General features: G+C 46.8%; 1 protein-coding gene and 1 long non-coding RNA gene across 2 annotated transcripts; both read right to left on the minus strand.

The window, feature by feature from the left end:
- Positions 1-2,103: 2,103 nt before the first annotated feature.
- On the minus strand, positions 2,104-4,609 carry LOC134038924 (uncharacterized). Its single transcript, XR_009932705.1, has 4 exons — positions 4,360-4,609; positions 3,896-3,969; positions 2,569-3,576; positions 2,104-2,228 (listed from the first exon to the last, which is right to left on the minus strand). It is a non-coding gene; the product is annotated as an uncharacterized LOC134038924 (long non-coding RNA).
- A 1,039-nt stretch (positions 4,610-5,648) lies between these two features.
- On the minus strand, positions 5,649-11,806 carry LOC134038845 (syntaxin-2-like). The gene is made up of 11 exons (XM_062484455.1): positions 11,318-11,806; positions 10,746-10,817; positions 10,537-10,636; positions 9,766-9,840; positions 9,294-9,367; positions 9,086-9,194; positions 8,613-8,686; positions 8,107-8,244; positions 7,601-7,711; positions 6,845-6,954; positions 5,649-6,496 (listed from the first exon to the last, which is right to left on the minus strand). The coding sequence occupies exons 1-10, from the start codon at positions 11,345-11,347 to the stop codon at positions 6,865-6,867; spliced, it is 873 nt and encodes a 290-aa protein (XP_062340439.1). The 5' UTR covers positions 11,348-11,806; the 3' UTR covers positions 5,649-6,496; positions 6,845-6,864.
- Positions 11,807-12,201: the final 395 nt, after the last annotated feature.

The raw sequence follows: 12,201 nt of genomic DNA on the forward strand, positions 1-12,201 counted from the left end.
AGCATCACAGCCTCATCCTTCCATAAACAGGCAGTTCGGGACCACAAATACAGACAGGCACATCTGAATGCGTCTGAATCAATGAGAATAGTATTGCTGTTAGAGCTGTCTTACTGTTATTACTATTCAGTTATATGCTTTTTTGTTGTTGTCTTAAAGCAAGGTGCTGTGTGATACAGGGTGTAGAAATCCAATGCAGGTGTTTTGGATTGCAGTACACAGACATGAATGACAATGTTGAGATCAAAAAGCCCTTACCTTTCAGGCAGTTCCTGTTTTGTCCCAAAATGACTTTATCCTTCCTCCTCCTTCACACCACCGGCTGACAGAGGTGACACTGCTGGTGGATGTGTGTGTGTTTTTTTGTGAATGTGTGTGTGTGAGCCTTTCCCAGCTGCAGGCTTAATGTCTCGTTCCAGTTTGCAGCTGTGGTAGGCTGCAACTCGAAACACGGGTGGGGGAGAGAGAGAGCCAAAAGCCAGCTCGCTCAGAGAACAAGCCAGAAACAGCACACCAGCCTGTGTTCAGGCTTGCGCATCATCATCATCATCTCTCTCTCTCTCTCTCTCTCTCTCTCTCTCTCTCTCTCTCTCTCTCTCTCTCTCTCTCTCTCTTCTCTCTCTCCTCTCTCTCTCTCTCTCTCTCTCTCTCTCTCTCTCTCTCTCTCTCTCTCTCTCTCTCTCTCTCTCTCTCTCTCTCTCATCTCTCTCTCTCTCTCTCTCTCTCGCTCTCTCTCGCTCTCTCTTTCTAGTTCCTGCTTTCTCTCACGCTCTCTACTCCCTATTAGCTCTCAGACTTTTCACGCCGCCTCCCTCGCGCGCTCTCTCAACCCTCGGTCTCTCTCTCTCTCTCTCTCTCTCCTTCCTCTGTACACGCGCGCGTGCTCAGAGCAGCCTCCTTTCCCGCTCGCAGGGATTCACGCGGCGGCCTCGCTCGAGTGTGTCGCCGTTCGTCTCGTCGGCCGTCGCAATCTCCGAGCGTCGATGTGGAAACGATCGCATCGCGGACGAGCGCGTCCCCTCCTTCGCACGTGTCTCCTCCCTGCAGCCCCCCCTCCCCCTCCAGAGCCACTCTCCGCACACCCCTGTCTCCTTATATTGAGGAGGAGGGGGTGGGTGGGGGGGGGTGGGGGGCAATGATCTCAACACTCTGGATCCCATCTCCTGGATCATATAGCTGTTTCATATAGCTCTTAGTCTGCTCCTCCTCCTCCGTCCTCCAGAAATGTCAGGCTGATCCAATCCAGGAACCCTTCTCTCGGTCTCCTAAAAGGACTCAATCCTTCTCGAGGCTTGGAGTGAGAACATGAACACAACTTCTAAACCGGACGAAACAGAGGGGAAGAGTCACACCTTGTAGCCTCCCTGCCCCCCCTCCTCCCCCCCTAAGTCCCTGGCCAGCACGGTGAGGGCAGTCTGGTGTTTTAGTGAGATTACACTGTGATTGTGTGGGGCAGCGGCGGCTACAGGCTAGCATCAGCAGCAATCAGTGTTCCAGTGATGGAGAGCAGGGAGAAGGGAGAGAGAGAGAGGAGCACTCTCTTTCACTCTGTTGCCTAGCAACCCTGGCTGCTCTCGGCTAGGTAACCCCCCCCCCTCCCTCCATCCCTCCACCCTTTCTCTCTCGGTGTGTGACTCTTTCCCCCCCTCCTCTCTTTTTCTCTCTGCAAAGCTAATAGACAGTGTCTTCTGTGCGTATTCGTTTTTGTTTTTTTGACGCACGCACGCAAAAGGAATATTAGATTTCGCTTCAGATTCAGCAGCAACACAACCACTCCCTTGAAAATGCTAATCCATCTAAGGTAGAAAGGTGTCATTTGACAGTAACTAGAAGCCACACCCCTGAGAGGGTCCAATGGTGCGTCATGATTCTGCTTTAACTCTGATTGGTGGATACGGGCACTGATTGTAAGCACTGGGGCCTGGTGTTTCCACAGAGCTATGCTGTCCCCTCCTGGATATATCTACAACGGCAGTTGTAATCAGTTAAAATTATACATGATCATGGTGTGAGGTAATATCCCCCCGGAAAGTAACACAAAGAGGATGACTCTGAGGTTCTAGATGGTTCTGAGGAAGGGTAATGCCTGGTACCTTGCCCTTGGCCTGCAGATGCTGTGTGTTCCTGGCACCGATGACGGACAACTGCCTCCTGATCCATGTCAGCTCAGCCTGAGACTGCCTCAGCATGACCTCCACCTCACTGGACCTGTGGCCTCGCATCACAGACTGGCATGCGCACACACACACACACACACACAAATGTAAAAACACACACAGACACACACAGACACACGCATACGACAGTGTGCATTCGAAATACACAGACACAGTAGCATACCATTTCAAATCCACACAAGACCTTCTAAAAGCACACAGGTGAGCGTTAAGGCGGAACCACACAGACAAACACACTGCATGACATGGCGCCTAAACGCACACACCTGCACAGACACACGCCCCCACCCAGCACTCGCTGTTCGAACATGCAAATACACAGTTGTGCTATTATCCCTTCGTCGAAAAACGGCGGTCCACCACGGATAAAGCCACGGCTACACGCACATACCCAAGGAATGCTGCCCTCCTCCTCCCCACAGAAGACGGCGTCTCTCCTGCTAGAGGCGGCTGGAGGACTGCCTGTCCTCTCGCCGGGCCTCCCGTCCTCCCCCTGCCCTGCATGCACACCAACAGGCGGGGATTATTGATATGTGTTCTCCACTCGGTTACATAACAGGGAGCAGAGGGGATTATTGTACCACGGGCTCTACAATGACAGGAGGAGCCTCGGAGCCAAATCAGCTTTTATCAGCCAATACGAAATCCCTCTACTACTCTCCACTTCTGTGTACTCGACCCTAGGCTCACACACACACACACACACACACACACACACACTCTGTTGTCTCTTATATGCTAACGCATGCACCGACCTGACACACCAACGAGTCATAGGTTAATGCATGTATGTCGCTGAGGGAGCAATTTATTTATTTACCCAGATTATACTCAAGTGACAACGCAAGGTGCACGCGTAGGACGCATCATTCGTTGAGATTTTATAGGATCTTCACTGACGCGTATAAGTCCTAAAAGTTATATAGGAGATAAACCTGTTTTTACGGGCTTAGTGGGTCTCTCCATGACCCTAGAAATGCTGGATGGCTGTGTGGAAGGGCTTTGAGTGGAAGTGAAAAATGGCAGCTATTAAAAATACACAGCGCTTCAGACAGTTAGGGATGAACACTAGATGGCAACATTATCTCACAATGGGTGAGAGCTGGCTTTCTCGCTCAGGCATCTGATTGATTTCTCACAGAACGGGGAAAACGCCACATCAATCACACCTCCATGCGCATCGCCGGTCTGAAAGGGTCGAAATCTGGAAACAGAGCTTGCTTCTATATAGGGTGGACAGCCAGACTCATGCATTTGGCTGACTGGAGATCTTACCTGTATGGACTGTAACCCAAACCTTAGAAAGTAGACTTCCTCTTCCTACATCCTGCTGTAGATTACCTCCATCATTCCCTCATCCAAACATCCGCCCGGAGATCGTTGGCCTTTCTTGACTGACCTGTTCAGAGAATGTTTTGGTGTACCTTGAAAGTCATAGACACTTTTCATATTCTGACAGTGAACATCTCCTGTTGGTAATATCACTGACACTCTGCATATCATACTCACATTTCACTGCATTTTTTGTGATGGCTTTACAAACTGTAATGAGTTTGCTCAGCTCTCTGTAATCTCGGCTCCTCGCACCTGGCCAAATTGGGTATTGACTCACCTTGGACAGCTTGTGTCCTCCGGCAGGGTAGCAGACAACACAAACAAGACTATTTGCCCTTTGCTGTTACATGTACCCTCCTTGAGTCCACTAACATCACACTTACCCGCTGCAATCGTGCAACTGTAGACAGCAGTGAAGTCCTCATTAAGGGACATGGGCTGGTGGGTGCAAGCTAAGCTAGTGAACAGCCAGAGGAGAGGGAAGAGGACTGATTATCACTGTACCACCTCTACAGTTTAGGCCAGCTAGGTTAGCATACAGCTACTCTGTATGCAGTTCCATTCAGTCCCTCACGTAGCATTGTGTGGCTAGCACTTGAGCATGGTGAGAGTTAGCAGTTGCCAGGACAACATGAATGATTCATTTGTTGTTATTCTGATTCATTTTGGATCTCAGACAGATTTTCTCAAAAGAAAACATCAGTTACTACATGCTTTTCAGTATATTTTTCTTGAGTTGATATGAATTCCCACTGCATTTTAAAAACTCCCATTTTGAGATGGCACAACAGTTAAAAGTACACAGTTATAGCTTCACGAATACCTTAAGTCTATCCATTGGACTTACCTCTGGCAGAGTTCTCCATGCTATGCATTCCCTTCCTTTTTCATATTTTCACTTGTTCCACAGACAAACCCTCAATGACCCAAGGCCTTGTCATCCACGGCATTATATAACGAAGGCACGCGTGAGCTAAAGTCAACAAGACAAGGTAGAATGTGCTGATTTCTGCCTGCATCCCACCCTACAGTGTGTGTGTGTGTGTGTGCGTGTGTTTGGCATGGTCTAAATGTAAGAATGCGTCCTCTTCTCTCCCCATTGCAGTAGGTTATGTACCAAACATGGTTCCAGTTGTAGTTTGGGACTGTGTGTGGTTGTGCTAGTCCTATAGGGGGATTTTTGTTGATTCTCTCGATCTCTTGCTCTTCACCATGGACTGCTTGCCGTTTGGCCATGTGGCAAACGGGGGCTGTTCAAAAGGGATGAGCAGAGAGAGAAAAGAAAGACAAGTGGGATGGCTATTGTTTTTAACCCTTGTGCTGCCTTCGGGTCACATGACCCAAAGGTTCATAACGAACCATCGTTGTGTTTACCCAATACAAAAACAAATACAAATAATTTTCTTTTAACCTTTGCAATGTGGGAGGTCTGAGACAGCCCAACGGTTAAAAGAAAATGCTTCACTTTGTTTTTGTATGAGGTAAAGTTGTCGCAATACGACGGTGGGTCACAATGACTGATGGGTCAGAATGACCCGAAGATAACACAAGGGTTAAGATTAGGGGAGAACTTGACCCAGGAAATGTCATACTTCCTGCCACTTAACCATGAACCATTCAAATGAATTTTAGAAATCAAGCCAAGCATCATTTTAAATGGGAGAGGTTGACCAAGCCAGGTGTGGAAAGGGTGTCTATTAATAATTCATCTATTGCTATTATTAGTCATTGCCTTTCCTGGCTGTGGCAACTCTCCCCAGGATGGGTCTGTGAGAGAATAAACACCTCGGAGGATTCCTGTGTGTGTGAGGAGGACAACATGGCTGTGCCATGGAAGGACTGGACTGTCTCCACGTCCTGTCTGAAGAAGAGGAAATACTGAGGTGAAAGAGAGGGGAAGAAGGGAGTTATGAACATGGAGGAAAGAGAGACGGGATAAAGGGTTTGGTTTCTCCTTGCTCGGTGGCACTGTCACCTCGACAACAGATGGAGACGGCAGTTTGTGACCAGTGTTCCACTCGAGTTGGCAAGCACAGACGTGATCATACAATTATAACCTTCATTTTGACTAAGCTACAGGCCAAAGGAATAATTAGGGGGTTAGTTGGCGGAAATGATGGGTGGCAAATATTGACATATCTAAATCATAGTTTATTATTAATCGAGTCACAAACAGACAGACACTACATATAGTCAGTTATAGCTGGATTCTCTTGACAAATGACCTCACCCCCTGCAGATACAAATACTGCTCCTAGGCAACCGTAACCATTGTTGTCAGGCACTTTAACAAAACCCCAGTGTGTGCGTCTCCACTTCAAATAAAGTGGGTTTGATTCCAATGTTCTCCCTTCAACTGTCAGTATCTTGATTCTCAATATGAGATAACGGCTTTCAGGGCCTTCATTTCAATCCATGGTCATTCACATTGCCAGACGGGTACAGTAGCATCAGCAAAAGCACTTTGATTTTTTTCACTCTGCAATAATTCAGTCGTCAATGTCATGAAAAGATTATTATCGCAGCCGTCGAAACTGTAACAGATTAAATAAATACCACAAAGTCCTTTTCAAGGAGACTTTCTACAAAACGAAAAAAGACATCATACATTCATTAGCAATAAACAATGCATTGTATTGGAGGCGACGTAGAATCCATACCTTTCGAAAGAGCGAGCATGCATCAGCTTACTTACAGGACAGCCATACTGTATATTCCCATGTAACCAGATATATCACGGGGCTTGACTGGAGGCACAGTAGAGATGTTTGTGTGTACACAAGTGCACCCACGTTGAACCTTTTTCCTCATCAGAAAACTCACACGTTTCCAGTCAAAGTATGGGTCAGTTAACGACGTTTCGGTTGAAGGTTGAACATGGTGTCAGGTGAACACACGATGTTTCCAACCCCTATCTTCTGGCCTTCGCTTCTGGTTGCAGAGGAAGAGCTGTGTTGTGACGGTGGCACAGTATGGCCAACATGCTGTGCAAGAAGGGGCGCGAGTACAACACCAAGGAGGGACAAAAGGACAAAAGAAAGACAAAGACAAATTCGGAATCAGCTGCATTTCCCAAATAACTACTTTACAGTCTTCTACGTGTGAAAGATGCTGATGTAGTGAACTAGTAAAAACCCAATCCCTCAGCAGTTGAATTCAAACAGAAACGGTTAGGACCTGATAACATCCTTTTCCCGCGTACAGTAATAGACCCAACATCGGACCTCTGGAATACTCCTGCATCATATTACCCCCAAACCGCAATTAGCTAGAAAAACGGAATTAGTTTGCTTGATGACAGAGACAACATAATTAGGCAAGGCAGTCATTACCTCGACATGTGAGGTTGAGACTAGGTTTTAGGCAGGCCCACAGACAAACCAACGATAAGCGCGATTATGGCGACCAGGATCAGCACAGCTAGGGCAATTATGACATACTTCTGCCAAAGCAAAACAACAAAGAAAACAGTGTTAGGGTGTTGACAGGACTGTCCTTGGTGTTAGTACAGAATAACAGAATTGTGTTGAATCCATTCAGACTACACATTGGTCTATGGGAGTTACTGAAGAAGAAATATGTACCCAATCTCTTTTAACAAAAGCATTTTTTATTTTCAAAAAATATTTGACATACACAGAGCACAAGAACACACAACACTTTTTTTTTTAACGGCAGTTCAGGTCTGAGATGAAGCTTCACAGTTATAAACTTTTACAGGCAGTTTTAGGCGCTGAGCTGTAATTTACAGTGCCAGGGCTGGGTGAGGCTGTCTGCTCAGATACGATCCCCTCCGTTATTAAACCTGACAGGAGAGGTCCTGGGAGGGAGATTAGCTGCCCGGTGATAAATTGAATCGAAAGTCCTGGCGTGTCACGTTAGCTTCACAGCGTTGGGTCTGATACGCTGACCTTGAACAGGACACGAGGTGCCTTCACAGTGCTAAGGTTTAATGGCCGGGGGGTTGGGGGGTCAGTGCCAGTGAGCCAGGTTCTGGTTAGAGGGGTTTACTGTATAGGGGCGGTGGGATCTGGAACGTCAGCAGGCGCAGTGTTGCTGCTCTTGAACAGGCTGGGGAAGAACCTTACCCTGCGCGCCTTCTTCTGGTACCTCACCGCCTTCTTGGTCTCCCCTTTGGCCGAGCCCACGTACTCTGCGGCGGTGGTGACGTTCTTCTCAATGTTGTTGATCATCTCCCCCTGGCGGGCACACGGACAGGAGCGTTACTGCTGGCGAGGGGAGGGTCAGGCACATGGTGGGAGCTGATACAAGGGTCAAGGGTCAAATGGAGGACGGAGCCTAACAGTCGTTAGGTGAAATATTCAGCATAATGCTTTTTTTCTACTTCTATATATATGATATATATATATCATATCATATATATATATATGATATATGATATATATGATATATATATATATATATATAAATTGTCGATAAGTATGGTGGCTCATCTAGGTTTGGAATCATTATTAGAGGTTTTGATGGGCCACTAGGGTTTGTCAGGGAAGGGCAGGAGTAAAGAATTGTAATGTACCTGCAATTGTTACAAAATGCTAAACCCGAAAGCGAACTGGAAAGAGCCTGGTCAAACCTGAGTCTCCACCAGCATGGCCATGTCCACAAACATGTCGTGCAGCTCCCTGATGCTGGACTCCAGGCGGATGATGTCCTGATGACGGGACTCGATCTCGCTCAGGGCCTGCCGTGTGATCTGAGAGTCGGAGATGATCTGCACGGGGAGGAAGGTGACGGGCCTTTGGGTTTTCATCAAGCCAACAACAAGGGGAGCACCGGGGGAATCATATGGCGGTGACACAAACCCCCCCTGAAAGCAGCATGAAGGCTGAGGAAGGACCAGGTGGCCAGTGGCCCAGCACAGCTGAGAATTGAGTCAGGTGTCTGAGCGGTTAGGGAGTCGGGCTAGTAATCAGAAGGTTGCAGGTTAGATTCCCGGCCGCGCACAAATGACGTCGTGTCCTTGGGCAACGCACTTCACCCTACTTGCCTCGGGGGGAAATGTCCCTGTACTTACTGTAAGTCGCTCTGGATAATAGCGTCTGCTAAATGACTAAATGTAAACGTGAATGGGCCACTCACATCGGAGGTGAAGATGGCGGGGTTCTCACTGTGCAGGATCTCCTCCAGCTCCTCGTCTGTGGTCATCCGACCAGCTGCAGCGAGGGACAACAAGCGGTGAGCTTCGCCAACCCACTGAACAGGAAATCAGTTGATGGCTTTGTGTGTATTTAACATTCTTCTTCTTTTTTCCCCTCTTCCCTTTTTCTACAGAGAAAGCAGGTGAGACAAACACACAACCCCTTCCTGCCTAGTCACCGGACTGGAGTCGATTCGTCCCCTCCCCCTACCTCGAGCTACCTTAACGACCGCTACCATGGCAACCCTAACACAGGGGTCTGGTTGCGAGCTCCTCTTTCAGGCCTCAAGGGGAGTTTCCAGGGCTCTCCACTGCCTTGCGTGTAAACTCCAAACAGTGCACAAGCGTGAAGGTGGAAGACAGGTGAAGGTGGGTTGAGACAGGGGGAAAGAGAGGAAAGGGTTTGGTCGCTTACTGATCTCTAGCTGCCTCTGAATCCGGGCTTTACACTTGACCCTGAAGGAAACTTGGGTCTCGTTGTAGCTGGTCATGACGTCCACAAACCAGCGGGTCAGGTTTGTGTGCTGTGGACGGGGAAAGCCAGCAACAGAGAGGTGAACTTAACTTATTTACTACAGTAAATACTTTTCTCCCCCCCCCCCCCCAAACGAGTCATCTTCTACCTGGTTCTTCTGGATGCGCTGGTCCACTGAGGCAGTATTTGCATTCTCATCTTCAGGCAGGCTGTCCTGAATGGCTGAGAACAAACGAACACAGCACAATAAGTCACATAATGCATTTAAACAAACAAGCACGAGTTCTCCATAATAGGCAATTATATCGCCCACAAGCATACATAGCATAGAAAAAATAGGCAGAGAGTTGAAAGACACAGGCTATGGCCGCCGGCAGTTGATCTCTTATCTTTATTGCTGGTGGCAGTAACATGGGAGAGCCATGCTATTGCAGTCTTATTTGTTCACCTGTGACCAGCATGTACGCACCGACTTTCCATGGTGGTTCATTTGCAAGTCAAATCCCCTGTGTACTCAACACCCCCTGAAACAGTCTTCCACAAGGCCGTGTCACACACCGGCACGCACTGCAACCATGCCGACGGCTGGTTGTTCTCGGGAACGTTTGGCGTGAACTCACTTTTTAACTTCGCCCGAACTGCGTTGGCATTTCCCTTGATATGATTGGTCAGCTGCTCCAGCTCATTTTTGGTTTCTGAGAGAGAGAAAACAAAGAATACGGGATTTTCAGGAAGTAAACATCGTATGAGTTGACAGTAAAGGAACAGTAACACGGAGGGTGTCACGGCAACAAGCCACAAAGCTTCATGCTGGCTACTGTGGAACTGATGATTTGGATATTGTGAAATGGAAAATATTAACTAAAGCATGCCCATAAAAAGCACTGCTACTTCTTGCCAGCATATTGAGTAGGGCATGAATAAACCAGCACTTTTCATCAATGTAAAATAGACCAATGGGAAACGTGAACTATCAAGGCAATAAACCAATTACGTCATACGCAGCCAAATCGTTTCTCCTACTGCTCCAAGCTGTTTACAGTGGTGAAACTGATTTGATTTTGAACTCTCGCTCGCTTTTTCTGTCCGGCTCACTGGCATTTAATTGTAATATCTAACATTTGTCTGAAAATCGACACCTGAAAGTAGGTATGTCTGTGTGTGTGTGTGTGTGTGTATGTCTTCTCACAACAAGTGCAGGGAGAATATAAGGTAGGGCTGACCTTTAAACGGTCGGTTCTTAGTGCATGCTAAAATCTTCACTCGCATACAGAATCCAACACTTGGAACAGTGGACAAAAGCGCATCAGTGGACCCATGCCAAACTAGAGGGATTATGTAACGAAACTAGCACTGGTGTATGCAAAACAGAGAGCATTAGGTCTACTCACTCTCCTCAGGATTAGGAGCAGAGAGGATGGCACTGTGCTTCTTCACAACCTCTTCCAACTGGGAGGAGATCTTTTCTACGAGGCATCTCACTTCCCCCACCTACCACACACACACACACACACACTGCACAATGTCACAAACTTGGCACAAATAGAAAACGTTAGCAACATTCCTCCCCTCCTTTAGAGACATGAGTACAATGGCCTACCGTTTTGAAGAATTCATCCATGGGAATATTATGACTTTCAACCGAGATGCTGACATCCTCCACATTGTAATTCTGTGAAACGATCGCATCACTTTAGAGCACTGCACGTCAGTGAAGGGATAGGCTAATCCTTAGCCGCAAAGTAATTACACATCAAACATAATGTGAATCGAAAGCGAGTCTCGTCATAAATGTTGCTTCGAAAATGTCTGAGAAAGAAAACAACACATTTTATTTCCAAGGTTATATTTGGGCATTGTAAACAAAAACAAACAAAAAACAAAAAAGTCAGGAAAGTTTCGAATTGTGTACTGCTAGTATTACAACAATTAATCTCATTCTGCTGGCAGTTACGTAAACTCTTCTCTGTTTGGGGAACAATAATTGTCCACTTACAACGTGGAAAACATCCACTGCCCCAGTAGGAGACTCGACTGAATTCTCATAATACTTTATGTGCGCTTTTTTAATAAGCCATTAGCCAAAATAGCAAACATATACTTATAAGATGTGGAGAAAGAGTGTTATGTAGAGGGAAACAATGTTTTTGTTCTATTTGAAAGGCTACTCACAATTGTCAGGTCTGCCAGGCGATCCCTCATTGCGGCCTCCTCAAATTGTTCAAGAAATTACAAACCACAAAACTACAGTTGACATTACGCTATTTTCCAATGACGTAAATGATTTTATTGGAAGGAGCACCCTAGTTTATCCATTTTAGCAAAGTCGAACTACTCCAGAGGCGCTCGCACTTCACAGCTCAAGACCGCTGCTGAGGGGCAAAATGAAAGGGAACGCCTTTACGCGTGCACGTGCCCTACCTGGTCTCTCGATTGAGCACCCAGGCTGTTGTCTGTTCAGTGACGCATTCACTGTCATTTTGTGTGGAGTCACTGTTTACTTTCGTAAGTGAAAGACACTACCTGTCTGATGCGTTATCTTTAACTTTGTTATCAGTTTAAACGTTGTTGGCTTCTGAAACCATGACATGTATCACAACACCGTCAGCCATCAATAAAACAACAGCGGAAGTTGTACGTTTTTCGTCTGGTGTTCATCCCTTTCTTTTCTAGACTAACGACTCTCCGGAGATCACCCACATCTCAGGTGGCTAGAATGGCGCAACTAGGTGCAGGTCACCGAGGTTACAATTTATGATGGTACCTAAAAATCCCAGAGCAAATGTATGAGCCACCTGTGTAAGAATACTACTTTTCAACCACAAGAGGACGCTATTACCTGTCAACAAGATGCGTAGGATGTTTTGAAAAATCGACCTGTCAGCCGCTACTGGCATCTTTTTGCTACCTCAGCTTTTGTAAGACTCGATGTTTGTGTTAATGAAGCCTAAATGAAGACAAAAAATGCATGCATTTTTTGTCTCTGCCCTAGAAGCTCCAATCTCAATATCCTTAACTTAAAAAGGCCTAGGTCTCTAGGGAATCGCATGTGAGTA

This window comes from Osmerus eperlanus, chromosome 18 (genome assembly GCF_963692335.1).
Source record: "Osmerus eperlanus chromosome 18, fOsmEpe2.1, whole genome shotgun sequence".
Taxonomy (NCBI): Eukaryota; Metazoa; Chordata; class Actinopteri; order Osmeriformes; family Osmeridae; genus Osmerus; species Osmerus eperlanus.

Excerpts from the sequence above, each read along its gene's own strand:
- LOC134038845 (XM_062484455.1), bottom strand. The coding sequence starts at position 11,347 with ATGAGGGATCGCCTGGCAGACCTGACAATT. Across the intron at positions 10,637-10,745 it reads TGGATGAATTCTTCAAAACG|GTGGGGGAAGTGAGATGCCT; the intron begins GTAGGCCATTGT and ends TGTGTGTGGTAG. Across the intron at positions 9,841-10,536 it reads TGCTCCTAATCCTGAGGAGA|AAACCAAAAATGAGCTGGAG; the intron begins GTGAGTAGACCT and ends TCTCTCTCTCAG.